The 19,747-nt window shown below is 41.5% G+C and overlaps 2 protein-coding genes across 2 annotated transcripts; one reads left to right on the top strand and one right to left on the bottom strand.

Annotated features, from left to right (window-relative positions):
* Positions 1-2,232: 2,232 nt before the first annotated feature.
* LOC132361543 (pre-mRNA-splicing factor SYF2-like) lies at positions 2,233-10,035 on the bottom strand. Its single transcript, XM_059915978.1, has 7 exons — positions 9,913-10,035; positions 9,587-9,697; positions 6,446-6,571; positions 5,743-5,860; positions 5,545-5,635; positions 4,600-4,698; positions 2,233-3,288 (listed from the first exon to the last, which is right to left on the bottom strand). Exons 1-7 carry the CDS (start codon positions 10,000-10,002, stop codon positions 3,123-3,125), a joined length of 801 nt encoding a protein of 266 aa, XP_059771961.1. The 5' UTR covers positions 10,003-10,035; the 3' UTR covers positions 2,233-3,122.
* A 3,574-nt stretch (positions 10,036-13,609) lies between these two features.
* SYF2 (SYF2 pre-mRNA splicing factor) lies at positions 13,610-19,436 on the top strand. Its single transcript, XM_059915979.1, has 7 exons — positions 13,610-13,713; positions 13,945-14,055; positions 15,976-16,101; positions 16,519-16,636; positions 16,984-17,074; positions 18,233-18,331; positions 19,120-19,436. Exons 1-7 carry the CDS (start codon positions 13,687-13,689, stop codon positions 19,283-19,285), a joined length of 738 nt encoding a protein of 245 aa, XP_059771962.1. The 5' UTR covers positions 13,610-13,686; the 3' UTR covers positions 19,286-19,436.
* The last annotated feature ends 311 nt before the right edge of the window (positions 19,437-19,747 follow it).

The following is a 19,747-nucleotide window of genomic DNA, read 5'->3' as shown; positions in this document are numbered from 1 at the left end:
TAGACTTCCAATAGGCAGGGATAACAAGTTAGAGAATAGGATGAGGAGAATATTAGAGGCAAGACAAAAAACCTGGGAAAAGACAAACACCCAGAAATCAGATAATAGATGAGCAGGCTTAAGTCCTAAATTTGTAAGTAGAAGTTGACTTCAAAAAGATGGTGAAGAATCCTGAAGTGGAATGTAATACTGTATTAACTAAAGCTGTGCTGTCCAGTATTTTACCTGCATTTCTCATTAAGACAGCCACCAGCCACTGTGGCTATTGACCACTTGAGAAGTTGGCTAGTATGACTGAGGAACTGAATTTTAAGTAACCACTTACTGGAAAGTGCAGATAATAGAATACTTCTATGGTAGAACATTGTATTGGATAAGAGCTGCTCTTAAATTTGACCCTATGAAAAATTTAAATGCACAAATTTAGACTTGGATATATACATTCCTGGACATATAATTTCTATTACTATAGTAAAGTTATAGAACTCAAGGATATCCTTGTAAGGGAGACTTCTGCAATGAATTGATGACATAATGCTAAGATCATTTTCACCTTCACTTAGCTGGTAACAGAAAAGCACCTGCTTTGATTATGACCTTATGTAAGAGGTTTGGCTAGTTACTATGGATATGTGCCACTTCTGAGATTTCACTTCTACAGTAGTCTTTTCCTTTGGCCTTGAGACTTGCCTATTTTCTCTTTCTTTATTAGTTCATTTTCTTTTTACTACCCAGTATCCTGAAAAGAATGTACACTTTCTCCTTTTTTTTTTTTTCCATAATCACCCCATGAAGTCCTGTCAGTCCTTGTCTAACCTGACCTTGTTGTTTGGGTGTGGCCAGGACAACTGTGTTCAGTCTCTCCTAGGCTTTGTAACACAGAAGATAACTCGTGCCTATTCCCAGACTGCCTGTCATTACATAAGTGGGATGCAGTTGCCCAGGTGTGATACCACGTCATTACATAACCCGTGGACAATATAGCAAGCAGGCGCTGACAGTGAGAAATTGTACCAAGAGACTAGATTTAGTGCTGTCCAATAGAAAGGAGAGCTTCAATGAAAAGTAAAAAGGTGAATTCGTTTTTTACCCCAGTAGATGTTAAAATAGTTAAACATATAATGTAGAAAAGTGATATTTTACTTTTTTTGGGTAGGTGGTGTGATTCAGTGTGTATGTTACACTTAAAGCACACCTCCATTTGCCCTAGTCACATTTCAGATGATCACTAGTCACATAACGGTGGGTGGCTACCATTTTGGAAAGCACAGCCCTAGACTGTAGGTTCAGGTGTGTAATGCTTTGCTTTTTTTCTAGAGAGGCCATGATTACTGAACTAACCACAGCATGCTGTCCTTTGGTTTTCTTTGCTGAAGCACTTATTAAGCTTACCTAGCAAAATATAACTTGCTCTTATGAGGGCTCACTTTTCACTATTTCTTTATGGAGTCCTTTCTCAAATTTTTCTGTCATTCAGGCAGAGATTTCCATGCATTTGTCTTCTTTTCTTTGACCTCTTCCATTATCTACAGTGGCTTTCTGTCCTTTGTCCACTGTCAGGATTCTATCCTTAGCCTACTCCCTCTACAAGCTCTTTTGCTAATTTCCTCCACTCTGCCTTTAACTACCATCTACTAACTGAAGAGTATCAATTTCTGAACTCTAGTTTCCAATGCTTGCCTCAGCTCTTCAAAATGAACTTTTCCTATACTGAGCTTATTACAGTATTGCCTGTTTGAATTAGTGGCTTTTACCATCCACCTAGTCACCTTCAGAGTAGTCTTCAGATCATACTGACATCTTTTTTTTGGTTGGCTATTGGGAGTGCTTTTCTCCTCTGGGGAAATCTTATTTGTCCTTTAAACCCAAGTCAGTATGATGTCTTTGAAGACCTATTAATTTTTCCCTCCCCTCCTTTTCCCTTAATAGAAAGGTATTATTAAATGTTTCTTTGAAAATATAGGAGAAGAAAAAACTACTGGCATGTTACTACTCGATAAGATTGGGCAGCATGGGTGTGTATTTGTGTCAAATTATTTTAAAAAATAACTAAAATTACCACCTCTGTTCCCATTCCCTAGGAGCAATCACTGTAAATAGTATGGTGCACATCCTGGATTTTTTTTCTATGCCTGTACAAACCTCTCTTTATATAGGTAACAGCATCTATTCATGTTAGATCTGTCTCATTCTATAGTTGTATGACTGTACCACAATGTTAAAATTTCCCTATTCACAGTACATTGAATATACCTTTATTAGCATTTATATTACCATCTTTATAAGCCCGTCATTAGCTAAATCAGAGCTTCCTACTCATTGATCAATAAGTGTGCCCAGCTTATACTGATCTCAATCCTAGGCATGTTTTTATTCACATAACATGGCACAAATAATCTTCACTTTCATGGGATACTCCTGACTTCAGGTTTTCTATCGTCTGTTTCCCATAATTACTACTAAAATCACATGTCCTAATTTTTTAGTTACAGTTGAAATAAGGTTAGAATTCCAGTTAGCCTTTAAAAAAAAAGATTGTATTATGTGTATTTTAATAATACTTTCACCAAGTGTTTTAACTTACCTTCTTCCAAGGGATATTTGCTTTTTGAAGGATGGCATATTTGTAAAATGCTATTGGAGAATCAGTCTCCCACCCTCTATGCTTGCCCCATAAATGGACCTGGGCTATGGGATAGAACATGGGACAGGCAAGCACCTGCTAATTGTGACCTCTTGGAGCAGGGAGGGATTAGGTTGAATTTCCAGTGACCACTGCCTTCCTTTCACTACCTACCATAGCTTATAAGAAGAATTAGTGCCAATTTAGCATCTCACCTCTGAAGCTCCCAAGTTCAACTCCAGGTCAAGTCAAATGTATGACAGATTTCAGCATGATGATGACTTGTGTTCGTATCTAAGGATTTTAAGCCTAGCAGAGTGCACACATTAAGCACACACTTTAAACACAGAAATACAAGACATTTTTCTAAAACAAATGAATAATAAATATATAAGTATGAAAATACACAGATTTGTAAAACATGTCTTTACAAATTATAAAAGGAAAGAGTCCTGATTTACTGGTACAATTTGGCAGTCAGAACAGTTCCTGAAGGAGATTAGACAGCCGTTCCTCTTTCCAAATTTTGTTTAATTTCAGCTGTATATTTCCCATAGAATCTTTCTGCCTTCATGTTGAATTTAGCATTCCTTTCATTAATGTAGTCAATATCTGCATCATCATTATAAGGACGTCTCCGGCTGTATTTGTCTCGTTTTTCAATTCTGTAACGGAAACAAATATACAGAATTCAAAGCTGCTTTCCTTTTCTTTTTTTAAAAATAAATTTATTTATTTATTTATTTTTGGCTGTGTTGGGTCCTCGTTGCCGTGCGCGGCCTTTTCTCTGGTTGCGGTGAGCAGGGGCTACTCTTCATTGTGGTGCACGGGCTTCTCATTGCGGTGGCTCCTCTTGTTGCAGAGCATGGGCTCTAGGACCGCGGGCTTCAGTAGTTGTGGCTCACGGGCTTAGTTGCTCTGCGGCATGTGGGATCTTCTCGGACCAGGGATCGAACCCATGTCCCCTGCATTGGCAGGTGGATTCTTAACCACTGTGCCACCAGGGAAGTCCCTCCTTTTTGTTCTTAATAGTTAAGACTGAAAGCAATATCTTTAGAAAGCATCCTACAAGGATATATGTTCAATGAGCATTCTCCTTGAATTTAATCTTGTAAGTTAACAGTATCATCAGATGATCTGGTCTGAAGTTTGGGAAATGACCCAGGTTCACGCTGAAATATGAGTGGTGATATATTACGTTGAGAGAATTTTTACACGTACTCTAGATTCTGCCTAGTATAACCCCATTCAAAACACATATAAGCAACGTAAGTATCCATCGACAGATGAATGGATAAAGAAGACGTGGCACATATATACAATGGAATTCTACTCAGCCATAAAATGAAACGAAATTTGAGTTATTTGAGGTGGATGGACCTAGTATTTGTCATACAGAGCGAAGTCAGTCAGAAAGAAAAAATACTGCATGCTAACACACATACATGGAATCTAAAAAAAAATGGTTCTGATGAACCTAGGGGCAGGACAGGAATAAAGACACAATAGAGAATGGACTTGAGGAAGGGAGTGGGGTGGGGGGAGGGTAAGCTGGGACGAAGTGAGAGAGTAGCACTGAAATATATACACTACCAAATGTAAAATAGCTAGTGGGAAGCAGCTGCATAGCACAGGGAGATCAGCTTGATGCTTTGTGACCACCTAGAAGGGTGGGAGAGCAAGGGTGGGAGGGAGACGCAAGAGGGAGGGGATATGGGATATATGTATACATATAGCTGATTCACTTTTTTATACAGCAGAAACTAACACATTGTAAAGCAATTATACTCCAATAAAAATGTTAAAAAAAAAAACCCACACATATAAAAGTGGTGGTGAATGGGACCATTCTTCATACTAATAATTCAAATGTTCCTTAACTTCAATCCAGTTGCTACACTTCAAGACCATATAGTTAATTTTGTTATAAAGCATGAATCACTACTAAAACTTTAGGCTGCATTTGTAGTACTTACTGCTTTTCCAAGACTACGACCATCCTATCAATTTCCTCTGTGGAAGGCACATGTGTTCCATGAAGAAGACCGTTAGATGTTGAGTAGAACTCCTCTCCACTGAAAAAGAGTGAAGTGGTGAGTAACACGAAAAAAGATCCTATACCTTCAGAACTGGACAATGTTTAGTGGTCAAAAGTGGAAAACTTTGAGATATTTGATTGCAAAGAAATAGAATTCAGACCAAAAAAAAGATTTAAGAAATGTCTACTCCTGGGACTTCCCTGGCAGTCCAGTGGTTAAAACTCCATGCTTCCACTGCAGGGGGCGTGGGTTCGATCCCTGATCCGGAACTAAGATCCTGCATGCTGCGTGGCCAAAACAAAAACAAAAACAAAAAAAACCCTCCAAAGCCCAAATGAGTTGGCTGAGGACCACAGGTTAATGGAATTAATGAAGTTCATACAGTGGGAGAGCTTAGTAACATGCTCAATTGAGGGCACAATTTACAGCCCTCTCCACTCTCTATACTATCACTATTAAAACAGTCTTGATCTTTAGCACAGTACCTGTCTTACATAATTAGGTAAGGAGTGCAGTTTAGCATTGTTTACCGTGCATGATGAAAGAAAGTATTACTGTGTCCCTTACCTGTGGATAAGGGTAATAGCAACAGTAATAATCATGATAAATAATAGCCAATACATATACAGTGCTTTCTATGTGCCAAGCACTGATTGAGGGCATTGTATGAATTTATTTAATCTTGATAATAACCCTGTGAGGTGGGCACTGTTGTTATTCCCTATTTACGGATGAGGAAACAGAGAAAAATTGTGTGACACAGCTACTAAGTGGTGGAGCCAGGACCCGAGGCCAGGAAGCAAAGCTCCAGAATCAGCACTCTTAAATTCAAGGCCTTCCAGTAACATACATAATGTATGCTTTTAAATCACATCAACTTACTGCTTTTCTCTCAGTCTCTCATATGTTTCCATGTCAGGTCTGATCTGCTTTGTCAACCTATGATACTGGTGTAATTGGGCAGCAGCATAATCTGAAAAAATGAGAACCCATACTATTTTAGATGTTGGGTGGGGCATTATTAGACTTGTTAAATGAGCTATTAATAGGCCCATTCAATAAAGTAAAAGCTATTTTTACCTGAAAATCCCAGATTGGGGTTTTTCCTCCTCTTTTTCCTCTCCCATCTTTCTGCATCTTCTGCACTGATCTCTAGCAACTTCACTTTCTTATAGTCTTCCCCTCTTGCTGTACATTCCTAAAACAAGGGGAAAAAACATTAGCATTATTGCCTTATACAATTCCTTAATTCCTTTCAAATCAAAGGCCTAAAGACTGCCATCAAGACAGTAAAGCGGCCAGTTTACAAAGAAAATTGTGGAATCTGCTGTATCTGTAAGAAATAATACATCTATAAAACTGACACCAAAAATAGCTGTGGGGGACACATTAGGTGTCCATCAAAATCCTTTCTCCCCTCCTTTCTGGGCTCATGGCCGCCCATTTCTCAACGTCCCTTGCAGCTGCATCAGGCCAGGTGACTTGGGCTGCTCAACTGGGAACTGATACAGGAGAGACTCATGAGCTTTATCTTTTCTTATTGTTGGAGCTTTTGTTACTGGAGCTTAACCTTTTACCCTAATATCCATTATGTGGCTGTAATTATGTGCCAGGCAGTGTTGTAAATGTCTTACATATTTTATTCTCACAACTCTCTAAGGTACAGATGAGGAAACCAGAGCTGGAATGCTTAATGCTTAACTACCATGCAATATACCGCCTCAACAAAACACAATATAATATTTGAATACACAGCTTATGAAAGTGGCAGGAGTGCACTTACTTTTTTCTTTTCTTCTTCCTGCAATTCCCATTCCAAACGAGCTTTCTTAGCTTCCCAATTTGCAGGTAATTTAAGTCTTTTATCTTCCTCCACAACTTCCTGGTGATTTAATTTTCGAGCTTCATTCTACCACCAGGACACAAAATTTGTCAGCAGAGGTATGGAAACAAATCCAAATAAATGTTACCTATCTTCTTGTATGGTAGGCCATCGAAAATGGACTTATGGATTTTATCCTGAAAGGAAGGGAGCCACTGGAGAAGTTTGTGTGCGAGTGTGTTTGTACTGAAGAGATTTCATGTAGGGGGAAGAGAGGTAAACACCAATACCTATACCTTTAAGTATTATTTTACTGCCTTCAAGGAACCATGTGATAAAGATGGAAAGAGCAATAGTTTGGGAGTAAGAAGGCCTGAGAAATATACTGATTTGACTACTCCCTGGCTGTGTGATGTAAGCAAGTCGCTTAGGATTGGATTGAAACAGCATTTCCCAAACTATGAGTTCTACTGTACAGAGGTCCTTGAGATGATTTTAGATACTACTGAATGACACAGTCACATACTGAGAAAGTGATTCCATTTCTCATTCCTTTTTAAATTCAGATTGGGTTGAAGACAAAGTTTCAGTTTTAACACCTCTAAAAACACCTATCTTAACACCTCCTTTAGTCTCCCTTTAAAAACAGAGGGGGCATTCCCTGGTGGCACAGTGGTTAGGAATCCGCCCGCCAATGCAGGAGACACGGGATCGAGCCCTGGTCCGGGAAGATCCCACATGCCGCAGAGCAACGAAGCCCGTGCGCCACAACTACTGAGCCTGCGCTCTAGAGCCCACGTGGCTAGAGCCCATGCTCCGCAACAAGAGAAACCACCGCAATGAGAAGCCTGCGCACCGCAACAAAGAGTAGCCCCCGCTCGCCACAACTAGAGAAAACCCACGTGCAGCAACGAACAGCCAACGCAGCCAAAAATAAAATACATTTATTAAAAAAATAAAAACACTGAGCAAGTGGACAGGTGGTCACACTTACAGTATAAACCATGAAGGTGGTATGAGAAGGACTACAATCTAATTCTATTATCTATGAAGTCCAGAAAGTTTTAGGTGACCGAGTTAGTGGCAGAGTTAGGCCAAGAACCCAAATTTCCTGATTTCTAGCTGGTTTTCTTTTCCACCTATAAAATTGTAGTATCTCTTTAACCACAATACCATCAGCACACTCCCCAAATAATTCCTTATTATCAAATATCTTGTCAGTGTTCACATTTTCCTGATGGTCTCATAAGTGTTCATTATTATTATTATTATTATTTTAAAGGAATTCCTTTATTATTATTATTTATTTATTTATTCATTTATTTTTGGCTGTGTTGGGTCTTCGTTTCTGTGCAAGGGCTTTCTCTAGTTGCGGCGAGTGGGGGCCACTCTTCATCGCGGTGCGCGGGCCTCTCACTATCGCAGCCTCTCTTGTTGCAGAGCACAAGCTCCAGACGTGCAGGCTCAGTAGTTGTGGCTCACAGGCCTAGCTGCTCCGCGGCATGTGGGATCTTCCCAGACCAGGGCTTGAACCCATGTCCCCTGCACTGGCAGGCAGATTCTCAGCCACTGCGCCACCAGGGAAGCCCTCATTATTATTTTTACAGTTTGTTTGAATTGGAATTCAGACGAGTCCCACATGTTGCGATTAGTCAATATGTATGTACACCTCTTAAGGTTTATTTAATGTATAGTTTCCTTTTCCATCTTTTTTATCCATTGCTTTTTTGAGGAGTGTGAAAATGACTGTGTTGACTGTCCTATTGTTTCCCAAAGTGGTATCTGCTAGTTGCCTCCCTATAATGTCCTATAACGTATTTTTTGACCCCTGTATTTCCTGTAAATTGGTCAGTAGATCTAGTGGCTTCATCCAATTCAGGTTAGATTTATTTTTTTTTAAGATTTATTTTTTATTTATTTATTTAATTTTATTTTTGGCTGTGTCGGGTCTTAGTTGCGGCACGCGGAATCTTCGTTGAGGCATGCAGGATCTTTCGTTGTGGTGCGCGGGCTTCTCTCTAGTGTTGTGTGGGTTTTCTCTTCTCTAGTCGTGGCGTGCGGGTTTTCTCTTCCCTAGTTGTGGCATGCGGGTTCCAGAGCGCGGGGGCTCTGTAGTTTGTGGCACACGGGCTCTAGTTGAGGTGCGCAAGTTCAGCAGTTGTGGCACGCAGGCTTAGTTGCCCCGTGGCATGTGGGATGTGGGATCTTAGTTCCCCGACCAGGGATTGAACCCGCATCCCCTGCATTTTAAGGCAGATTCTTTACCACTGGACCACCAGGGAAGTCCCCAATTCAGGTTAGATTTATTTTTAGCAAGTCTACTTATATGAAACTGGTGCTACATACTTCTATCAGGAGACACATAATCTCTGATTTTATCCTTTTTGTGATGTTCACAGCCACTGACTGTGATCCAGTGACTCATTAAAGATTGCAAAAGGGGGATGTTTGAATTATATCATTGCTTCTTCACATATCATCTGGCCTCCTTTTTTTTTACAATAATGTCTCTAGTTGTCAGTCTTCTTCTCCGCACTTCTGAGGCACTTTGTTCCTCCCTCTAACATACCATTTACCAAGTCGTGAAGTAGTTATTGGTTATGGATCTGCCTCCATAACTGGGCAGAAGCCTTACCATATTTACCGCTGTATCCACACCATCCGTTGATAGTTGGCTATAGCACACTAGAGGCCATTAGGGGAGCGGCTGTTTCTGGATGAATGATGCCAACTTGCTGCGTGACAACAGACAAGTTACTTTCCATTTCTGGTCCACGGTATCCCCCTCCATAAAAAGAAAGGTTTGACAGAATCACTTGAGCTGAGAGGAGGGTGCGGGGAGAGGATGCTTAAAAAAATAACAATGTCTGTGTTTAGAAACTGATCAAATCAGACACCCTGGAAGTGAGGCCTAAGCATGTCTAGCTTTTAAAAGTTCTCAGAGTGACTTCAGTGTGATGCCAGGTTGCGAACCACCGGGACCGAACTTTCATGCAGCTCTGCAGGTCTGTCACACGCGCTGGTGCGGCTTCCTCGTCCCTCCACAAACGCGCACGGGCCTGGCCACGTGACAGGTCTCAGCTGGCCTCTGGGGCGACTCACCCGCTTCAGGTGCAGCTCCCGGAATTTGCGCAGTCTCTGTTCGCGCTTCTGGGCGGCCAACTCCTCGGCCGCCGCAGGGGGATGCTGCTCCTCTGCGCCGTCCACCGGCACCTGCGGCGGAGGACAAGCTGGAGGCGGGGCCGGTTCGGCTTCTTCCCGGACGGCCCAGGTGATTCCCCGCGGTTCCCGACAGGCCGGGCGCCCTCACCGCCGACCCCGACCCCACAGTGTCTGCGGCCCCCTCTCTGACTCCCTGGCACCGCCTCTTCGTCTAGCCGCAAACGCCCCTACACTCCCAACCGCTGGGCAAGACCAGCCCCACCCACCTCCTCTGCCTTAGCCTTTGCCGCCATCACCCGGTAGCGTTTTCCCCCCAGACTTCCTGCGACAACAACTTTTCCGAGTCTCCAGCTCATTTCCGTCAGCCAGCAGCCACAGATTTCGGGATAAAGCCCCGCCCCTTTCTGCTTCCCCAGCTGAGGAACCAATCCTGCCCTCGATACAGCCTTGGGCTATATCCGATTGGGCCAGGCTTGGGCGCAGGCGCACTGAGTGGAGAACCAGGGCAGCGCGGCGGAATCGTCTGAGCGTGTTGCTGGCGGAAGAGGGGTAAAAGGAAGAAAACGCCACCAAAAGTGTGAGAAAGCAACCCAGAGCACAGATTGTGCCCATCAAGTGACCAAAGTAGGCCTACAGTCACCATCATACCATCCTATCTTAATCTTTGCGTGGCGGTACAACGCCCGGTACAACGGAAGCTCCAAGAGAACAGGATCTATTTCTGTCTTCTGCACAGCGGATTCCGTGTGCCCCGAACGGTTTGAATGAAGAAAGGAACAAATTGACTGAGGGTATTTGGGATCTCTTCCTCAAGCATCTCCGAGATGCAGAAAGATTTCTTGGATTAATGTGAGATTTTGACTTTCTTCTCAAAATTCTGCATAGGACACCATTCTTCGTATATCTGTCCATTCATTAATGAACTGTATAACCATTCTCTATTTAACTCGTCTATTCTTTGGTTCCTCATCTATGAAAAATAAATAATAAGACAATACCCATGGCACAGAGTAGTTTGAGGACAAATTCGACAATATTTGTGAAATATTTGTGACTTGTGCCTGGCCCATGGCAAATGACCAATATACCAGTTGGGATTAGGTGTGTCCTCCTCCTAAGATGTCCTTAAATGTTTTTCTTCAGGGAAGCCCTAACCTTCACCACCTTAAGGGTCAGTTTCCCCTGTTACAGCTTTTCATACTTTCTTCTTTATGGTGCCTATATAAATGTAATTAAATCAGCGTGGAATTGACTGTTTAGTGCAGTTAATTTAAATGAGACAAGTTTCTTAACAACTATGAAAGCAGCAAATCTAGCAGTCATAAGCTTATATTTTTTCTATATTATGGATGATTTGACAGAGCAGTCGTAACACGTATTTTTATTCTTTAGGAATACAGAAATGTCCGTTATTTTCAGTATGATCACTTAACCAGAATTACACGGTTTGTAAAAATATTTTATCCGTCAAAGCCCTACATACTCAAACCAAGTAATTAAGGAGAGTTTAATAAGGGGACTGTTTACAAAATTGTAGACTGGGTTAAGAGAAACCAACAAAAGAGTGAAGCATTCCAGGGCTAGCAACAAGGGGGAGCCATTGCTACCCTTAATCCTAAAGAGAAGAATGAAGGATAGTATAGGAGAAAGTCTTCAGACAGAAGATGTGACTCAAGAAATGCAGCCAACCCATAATCCAGTCAGGGAATAGATACCCTGACCATTTATTCTCTTCTATTCTAGAAAGCATCACTTCCCCACTAAATCCACTTGTGAACTTTCTATTCTGTTCCTTTTTTTTTTTGGTGGCCCATATGGGGACCGAACCCATGACCTTATTCTGTTCCGATTATGTGTCATTTTCTGTGCAAGTGTTTTTACTGAAGCCTCTTATTAAGTTTTAATTCCTAGTAAGATAAGTTCCTTCTCAGTTTTTTTTCCCCAAAAGATACTCTTGGCTGTTTGTGTAAAAATTAATTTTTAATTTTGGATTTGGAAATTTATTTATATGATTCGAAGTATATATGTATATATATAGTAAATCCCCCCAGATTATCACTTATATTAGCTTCTCGCAAAGCAAAAATATGTTCTTAGTAACCCTAACCCTGCCCATTGCCTCCTAAATATAGCATACTATAACCATATACACAGTTCTGTACCTTGCATTTTTCATTTAGTATACTTTGGAGAACTTTCCAAATTAGTATACAGAGCTGCCCCATTCCTTATTTATTTATTTATTTATTTTGGCTGTGCCGCGTGGCTTGTGGGATCCTAGATCCCCGACCAGGGATTGAACCCATGCCCCCTGCATTGGAAGTACAGTGTCCTAACCACTGGACCGCCAGAGAATTCCCTGCCCCATTCCTTTTTACAGCTTCCCCCGAATGTACCATAATGTATTTAACCGGTCTTCTACTGACAGACATTTGAGTTGTTTCCAATTTTTTGCTTTTACAAAAAACTGAAATGAACAACCTTGTACATAAGTCAGTTTATGCCTGTGCAATTGTACCTGTAGGATAAATTCCCAGATAGCTGGGTCAAAGGTTAGATGTCTTTGTAATTTTTATAGATATTGCCAAATTGCTCTCCCTAAGGGTTGTACCAATTTTCAGTCCTACTGAGACAGGCTGGGACCTGGGACCACAAGGAAACAATAAGGGACTAAAAATAACTGGGTACATGAGCAGTTGGGGCAAATTATGAACCACACAATACAAAAAGGCCCAAAACCCAACTGCCACTTCTGAGATGTCAGGAGCAAAAGCAGTCTACTGCAGCATGATCCCTGCACACAGCACCACAAATCAGGTGGGCAGACCACCTAAGCCAACCCTCCCGCCCAACCCATGGATCCGCCCCTACCATTTAAAAGGACCAGCTAGCGTGCCCCATCTCCACCACTCCCTCAGGGAGCTAACAAGGGCACCTGTTACTTGTTTTCACTCCCTCCTGCTACAGCAAGAGTCCCAATTCAAGCCTTGCTTGAATTCCTCATCTGGCCTCATCAATTTCTATTGATTAAAGAGTCCAAGAACCCTGGCTGGTAACACTTCACAGGCTCACCGATAGTGTTTCACTGAACTTTTAGATTTTTGTCACAATATTTTACAGTTCCAAAAGAAAAAAAACCCACTGAGATTGATGGAGTAATATTACATTTATACTCATTTGAGATACTCTTTTGTGATATTACATTTTTCTATTGTCTTCCAACCAGAAAATGCTTCATCACTTACTGAAATTTAATTTCTTTGTACTTTAAATTATTTCATATTTTTCTTCATATTACTGTTTAAATCTTATACCCAGGTATCTTTTCATTTGGGGGATTACTTTTTCATTTCCACATCTAATTAATGGTTTTAGTGAAGAAAAAAATTATTTTCATGTATTTCTCTTGTATCTAGCACCTTACTGAATTATATTAATAACTTTAGCACTATTATTAATTCTGGCGCAGTTTCACCGCTGAACACGGAAGAACGAACAGGATGGGACGGGTCCTGCTCTCCTGCAGTTTACAACGTCGTTGGGGGAAAAAGAAAACGAACAGACGAGAAAAATATCTTACATATATTAAAGAGAATGAAAATGGTACCATACGACAGTACTAAGGGCCTACGCGAGACAACGTAGTCAGGGGAGACCTGCCTCGGAGGAGGTGACACAGGTTAAGCGTTGAATGGAAAGCACTTTTCGCTCAAGGGTGCAGCACACAGTTGAGGTGACGTTCCCCGAGGTTCCCAGCTCCACCATTCCTACCTAGCCGCCCTCTACCGAAACCCCCCAGCGCTTCTCTCTCAGCCTCCACCCTTCCGGCCCCCGCCTCTGCGGCCTTTTGCGGCTGCGCACGGCCCTGCCCAATTGAAAACGTCTCACTGCCAAAAGGGGCAGGGATTGGTCCTAAATTCCTGAGGCTGACAGGGAGGGGCGGGGCTTATAGTAGGTTATTAATCTGTATTGACGCTGCAGTCCAAAGGCCGGCGGAAGTGCTCTGGGTTGTTGCCGGAAGTGGGCGAGGAAAGGTTGAGATGGCGGCTGCGACTATAGCAGAGAAGGTAAGTGCTGCCGGCTCTTTCCAGGGGTTTTGGTTGGGGAGGGCTCTGAGGGACGGCAAGGGCGAGAGGTGGAGGAGGTGCTTGTGTGCCGGGCCAGGAAGGCGCAGATACTGTGGGGCCTGGGTCGGCGGTGAGGGCCCGGCCTGGGCTGTCGGGACCCGAGGGTAATCCGCCTGGGCTCTCCGGGGAGAAGCCTAACCGGCCCCAACTCCAGCCTGTCCTCCACCGCAGGTGCCGGTAGACGGCGGGGAGGAACAGCAGCCCCCTGCGGCGGCCGAGGAGCTGGCCGCCCAGAAGCGCGAACAGAGACTGCGCAAATTCCGGGAGCTGCACCTGAAGCGGGTGAGTCGCCCCAGAGGCCAGCTGAGACCTGTCACGTGGCCAGGCCCGTGCGCGTTTGTGGAGGGACGAGGAAGCCGCACCAGCGCGTGTGACAAACCCGCAGAGCTGGATGAAAGTTCGGTCCCGATGCTTCTCAACCTGGCAACATATTGTAGTCACTTTTGGAAATGGACATGCTTTCATCAAGCTTTCTTTCACCCCCATCTGTTTTAACTTAGTTGGGCTAGTTTGGGGGTCTCTGTTACTAACCGCCTCCGTGCTGTATGATTCTAGTAAACTCTTCATTTTACCTAGGGAAATATGTGGAGCTAGAGACTGGAAGAAACTTGTCCAGTAAGAGAGCTGGTTACCTCTTCATTCAAAAATAATCAGCAAATCTCGGGAAGTCTATAGGGTCAGTGGTTCAGCTAGTAGGTGGGGAACTAGATGAGTAAGATAAGTCCTCTGCTCTTAAGTAGAGGAGACAACGTTCTAGCTAGAAATTATATTGTGATAAATGCCATGCTTGAGTTAGGAACAAAGTGCCTTGGGAGTGCAGTGAAGGAGAGATTGGTATAGTTTGGGGGCCCCCAGGGAGAGCCTCGTATAAGAGGTGACACCTAAAGTACTGCTATAAAGATGAGTAAGATGTTATCAGAAAAATAAAGAAGTTTGAGGAAGAAATATCTAAGCAGAGGGAACAAATGCAAAGGAAGAGAATTCATAGCAAGGATAAGAGTCCAGAAAACAACTGGCTGCAGTTGGAGCTGAGAAACAAAAAAGCAGCTCTTGCCTGTTTCACCTCAAAGGGGCCTGACTGATAGCTTGGCCATGGTTTCACAAAACTCCAACATCACTCTGACTATCGCAGTGTGACAAAACAAAACTGTTCAAACCACAGAAATGACCACACAGCACCCACTTCTGCTAACAACAGTGATAAATGCAGCACTAGCCTCACTCCATTAATCCTGCTTCCTGTATAAAAACTGAAGATAGCCCAATCATAGAATGCCCCGGCTTTCTGACAGTGCCTAATCCAGGGCACAACCATGCTTCCTTGAACCTTTCCCTCCAGTCACCTGATACAAACTCAAATCCTGTAAGTGGCTCCTCCTGACACCCTCTCACTGAAATGCCTCCAGTTCCCCATGGTTTGCTGTTTCCTTCAATGCAATACACACAACTTTGTTTGACTACACATGTGTTCTTGGTGTCTTCAACTGGAGGGCATTGCCAGAGCCAAGAGTATGTGAGGGATGGTTGTTGAGAGAAATGTTCTGGGTTTTTCTCTTTACCCAGAAGAATTTAATAAAGAATTCAACACACATATATTTACTGGGAGGGACTGTGTAAAGAACATGGGGTTGGATATTAAGAGACATGTCTTCCTGGACTAACGGCCACCAGCCTGTAACCCAAGAAACATCTAACTTAAGTTGTCCTTAAGATGGTATACTCATTTTGTTTTATGCAATTATTTAAAAACAGACTACATACAGTAATTTAAATGGAAAATGCCTTTCATTTGACATGATGTAAACTGCTAAAATATCTAAAGAGGAGGGGGGACTTGGGAAAGGTTAGAGATATTATGATAGGTATTAAAGCCCCCAGCCCCAAATTGAGGCTTCTTCTTTGCATCAGTCAGGATTAAAAGACAATTGAAAGTAGAATATCTTTCTCATAATGTGAGACATTAACGCCCAGGCCTTTGGCACAGCAAACCAGTGCAGCTCAACACATTTCTTGACTGTATACAAATGCAGACCTAATTAGGCCGTTTCCTTGCTTAAAATCCTCTGATGGTTCTCTTGCTTTTAGGGTAAAATGGAGTCCCCTTGTTAACGTGTCTTACTTGACCTTCCTCAAAGAGGGAAATATTTGTTTGGATTTATTTTCATGTTTCAGCCGATAGCCTTTTTGCGTTTATGGTTTTAGAATGAAGCTCGTAAATTAAATCACCAGGAAGTTGTTGAAGAAGATAAAAGACTTAAGTTACCTGCAAATTGGGAAGCCAAAAAAGCTCGTTTGGAATGGGAACTACAAGAAGAAGAAAAGAAAAAGGTTAGGAACTACTCCGCTATTTTCATAAGTGGTTTATTCAATCTTTCTATAGTATTAAGACAGTAAAAAATGCTTTTTACCAGTTGCCAAGCTTTGGGTGAGTAATTTAACCTCTCTGTGCCTATGTTTTCTCATCTGTAAAATGGGGCCTGTAATAATTATTTGAGTTAATTATGAATTAAATGAGTCAATGCATGTAAAACATTTAAAAGAGGGTCTGACACCTGATAAATGTTGAATAAGTATTATTTTTTAGATTGATGTACTCACTTCTTATATACCATAGCAGATTATCAAATTTCCTTCAAATATTAATCATTATTTTTAATGTATTGCTTGATATCTTTATTTAAAATAGGTCAAATAATTGCTTGAATCATATGGACAGGTATTAGCTTTTTTTCCTTTCTTTTTCAGGAATGTGCAGCAAGAGGGGAAGACTACGAGAAAGTGAAGTTGCTAGAGATCAGTGCAGAAGATGCAGAAAGATGGGAGAGGAAAAAGAGGAGGAAAAATCCCGACCTGGGATTTTCAGGTAAAACTCACCTTTACTTTATTGAATGAACCTGTGAGATAAACGTTGCCTTCAGTGTTTCTGGTTTTAAGAAAGGATATACCACTTCATGGAATATTCTCCAAGAGGCTTACTCCCAAGAAAAATACAAATATATCTCATAGGGCAGAAGTAAAAAAGGCTGTGCTTGAGGCGGCTGGATCCCTTTACTCATTGTGCTAGAATTAAAGCCTGTATTATCAGCATCTTCAGCATAGAGGATCTGCTTAGATTAGTGCATATATTGCTAATAATAATTTTGATTTTTCTCTGAATAGTAATGACCAAACAAGGAAATATATCATTTCCAATTCTCATTTTATTTTTAGATTATGCTGCTGCCCAGCTTCGCCAGTACCATCGGCTGACCAAACAGATCAAACCGGACATGGAAACATATGAGAGACTGAGAGAAAAGCAGTAAGTTGACAGGATTAGTGCCAGTCCTTTTTCATCCTGAAGTGATTTTTTTTTTAAACATTACACTTTATTTATTTATTTATAAATTTATTTATTTATTTTATTATTTTTGGCTGCATTGGGTCTTTGTTGCTGTGCGCGGGCTTTCTCTAGTTGTGGCGAGCGGGGGCTACACTTCATTGCGGTGCACAGGCTTCTCATTGCGGTGGCTTCTCTTGTTGCGGAGCACGGGCTCTAGGCTCGCAGGCTTCAGTAGTTGTAGCACATGGGCTCAGTAGTTGTGGCTTGTGGGTTCTAGAGCACAGGCTCAGTAGTTGTGGCGCACAGACTCAGTTGCTCCACGGCATGTGGGATCTTCCTGGACCAGGGCTCAAACCCGTGTCCCCTGCCTTGGCAGGCGGATTCTTAACCACTGCGCCACCAGGGAAGCCCTTCTGAAGTGATATTGATGTACTTGTGCATGTGTATAAACGTACATACATAAATACAAACAGACTGCAGTGCTTGGGTATGGGTTATCAACAGCTGTTTAAGAATAGTTTCTGGTCGTGATGACACTATTTATTGCTCATCCACAGCAGTTAAGCTAACCACCTGGTTATCTTTCTAGCTGGGCATTCTATGACTGGGTGTTGAGAGTTTAATACCCAGATTATCATAGTTATTCAGATATTTTGGGACACAATGCTTTAGTGCCAGGATGGGTGAACTTCTGCTGTAAAGGACCAGATAGTAAATATTTTAGGCTTTGTGGGCTATGTGGTCTCTGTCATAGCTACTCCACTCTGTCCTTGTGATGTGAAAGCAGCAGCAGCCTGTAGAGGAGATATAAACAAATGGACTGTGTCCCAGTAAAACTGTTTATAGAAACATGCTGCAGTTTGTTGGCCTACTGTAGTGGAAAGAGAAATATCCTGAGCCTAGAAGCAAGTCCTTTAACCTCTGGCCCTGGGCTCTTTCATCTGTAGAATGAAGGTGTTGGAGTAAGTGATTTCTTACTTCTGTCCCTTCCAATTCTGTGTTGTTTTTTTTTAAAAGGTAAGGTAGGATCCCATAGTATAAAGATATGTATTTTCTCTCTCATCGTGAATGGTAGTTTAGTTTGAAGATGTGGAGCACTTGCAGTGTTACTCCAAATCCCTGTTGCCATCTTTCCAGTGAAGAAGAGTTTTACCCAACATCCAACAGTCTTCTTCATGGGACACATGTGCCTTCCACAGAGGAAATTGATAGGATGGTCGTAGACCTGGAAAAACAGTGAGTACTCCGTGTAACAGCCTGAAATTTTAAACGTTTAATGACAAAATGGACATAATATGCTTAGAATGAATTGAGAAGACAGATATTATACTTCCTAATTTCTGACCTAGCATCTCTAATGGTTTTGGGGACAGACAGTAAGGATGGGTCGAGTCCCTATGATTTGGAATGAAGATGCAAAATATTGATGGAATTGAGTTGTTATAATTGAAAATTATAAAGAAAATTATTCTTCTTTAAGAAATTATTCTTGTTTTTACTTTAACAACCATTCCACTCTTTGATTTGAAGAAGTACAAATGTTCTAGTAAATTTATCTTTGTATGTTTGTGTTTCTTAATACTGATAGGAGTGTGTTTCCTGATGCTGATCAGGCAGAGCAAAATGAATTTATATTATAGGAACTAATACACTTAAGAATTAAGAATAGTGTCTAGTATATACTGTGTACTCTGTTCATATTAGTTGTGGTTATTATTAATATAATTACTGTTGTAATCATTTTCTGTTAAGTGATACTTCATGTGTCCAGTTCCTAGCAGTGTATCATTGCTCTTCTAGAAACATTCTAAAGATGAGTTTGTATTTACTAAATTTCATGGTTCATACCCTGGGTTGTGCTGTTAATTGGCAGTTTCAACTTCATCTTGATGAAACTGGGCTTCCCCCTGCCCCTTCCCAAAGTGTTATTGTTAAGTGTACTGATTCTATTCTATTTGGCCGTGTTTTATTAAGATCAAAAAAGAAGGCAAGTTTGAATTTTATAAATTATTTTCTTCTCCCAGAATTGAAAAACGAGACAAATATAGTCGGAGACGTCCCTATAATGATGATGCAGATATTGACTACATTAACGAAAGGAATGCCAAATTCAACAAGAAGGCAGAAAGATTCTATGGGAAATATACAGCTGAAATTAAACAGAATTTGGAAAGAGGAACAGCTGTCTAATTCCTTCAGGAACTGTTTAGAAGCTTGATAATGGAGTGAAAATTTCTACTAGCAAATTGATGTTCTCTTCAGAGTTACACCAGTAAACCAGAACTCAGTCTATGCCTTCCCACTCAGCATTTAAAAATAAATGTTTTTTCTTAAACTTCTACTTCCATGTATATTTCCACATTTTTGTGCTTGGATATAAGATGTGTTTCTTGTAATGTACTTGTTTTGTAAAAATCTACTTTGTATAAATTCTATTATTTTTCTATGTATTTTAAATGTGTATGACTGTTGAATCTTTGAAGCATTTTGGCTTTAAGAATGCTGGCAGCATACGTAAATGCAGTCATTGTTACTTTGAATGTTTTTATGAATTTGACAAAATCTAGAGCTGGACTCAGGAACTATTTGGGGTTGTAGACTCCGAAGCTAAGGACGGTGATGAGGAAGGGGGCAGTGGCTGCTGGAGGGTGG

Source organism: Balaenoptera ricei, chromosome 1 (assembly GCF_028023285.1).
Source record: "Balaenoptera ricei isolate mBalRic1 chromosome 1, mBalRic1.hap2, whole genome shotgun sequence".
Classification (NCBI taxonomy): domain Eukaryota; kingdom Metazoa; phylum Chordata; class Mammalia; order Artiodactyla; family Balaenopteridae; genus Balaenoptera; species Balaenoptera ricei.
The sequence above is the reverse complement of the archived record's forward strand: the minus strand, read 5'-3'. Positions and strand labels throughout refer to the sequence as shown.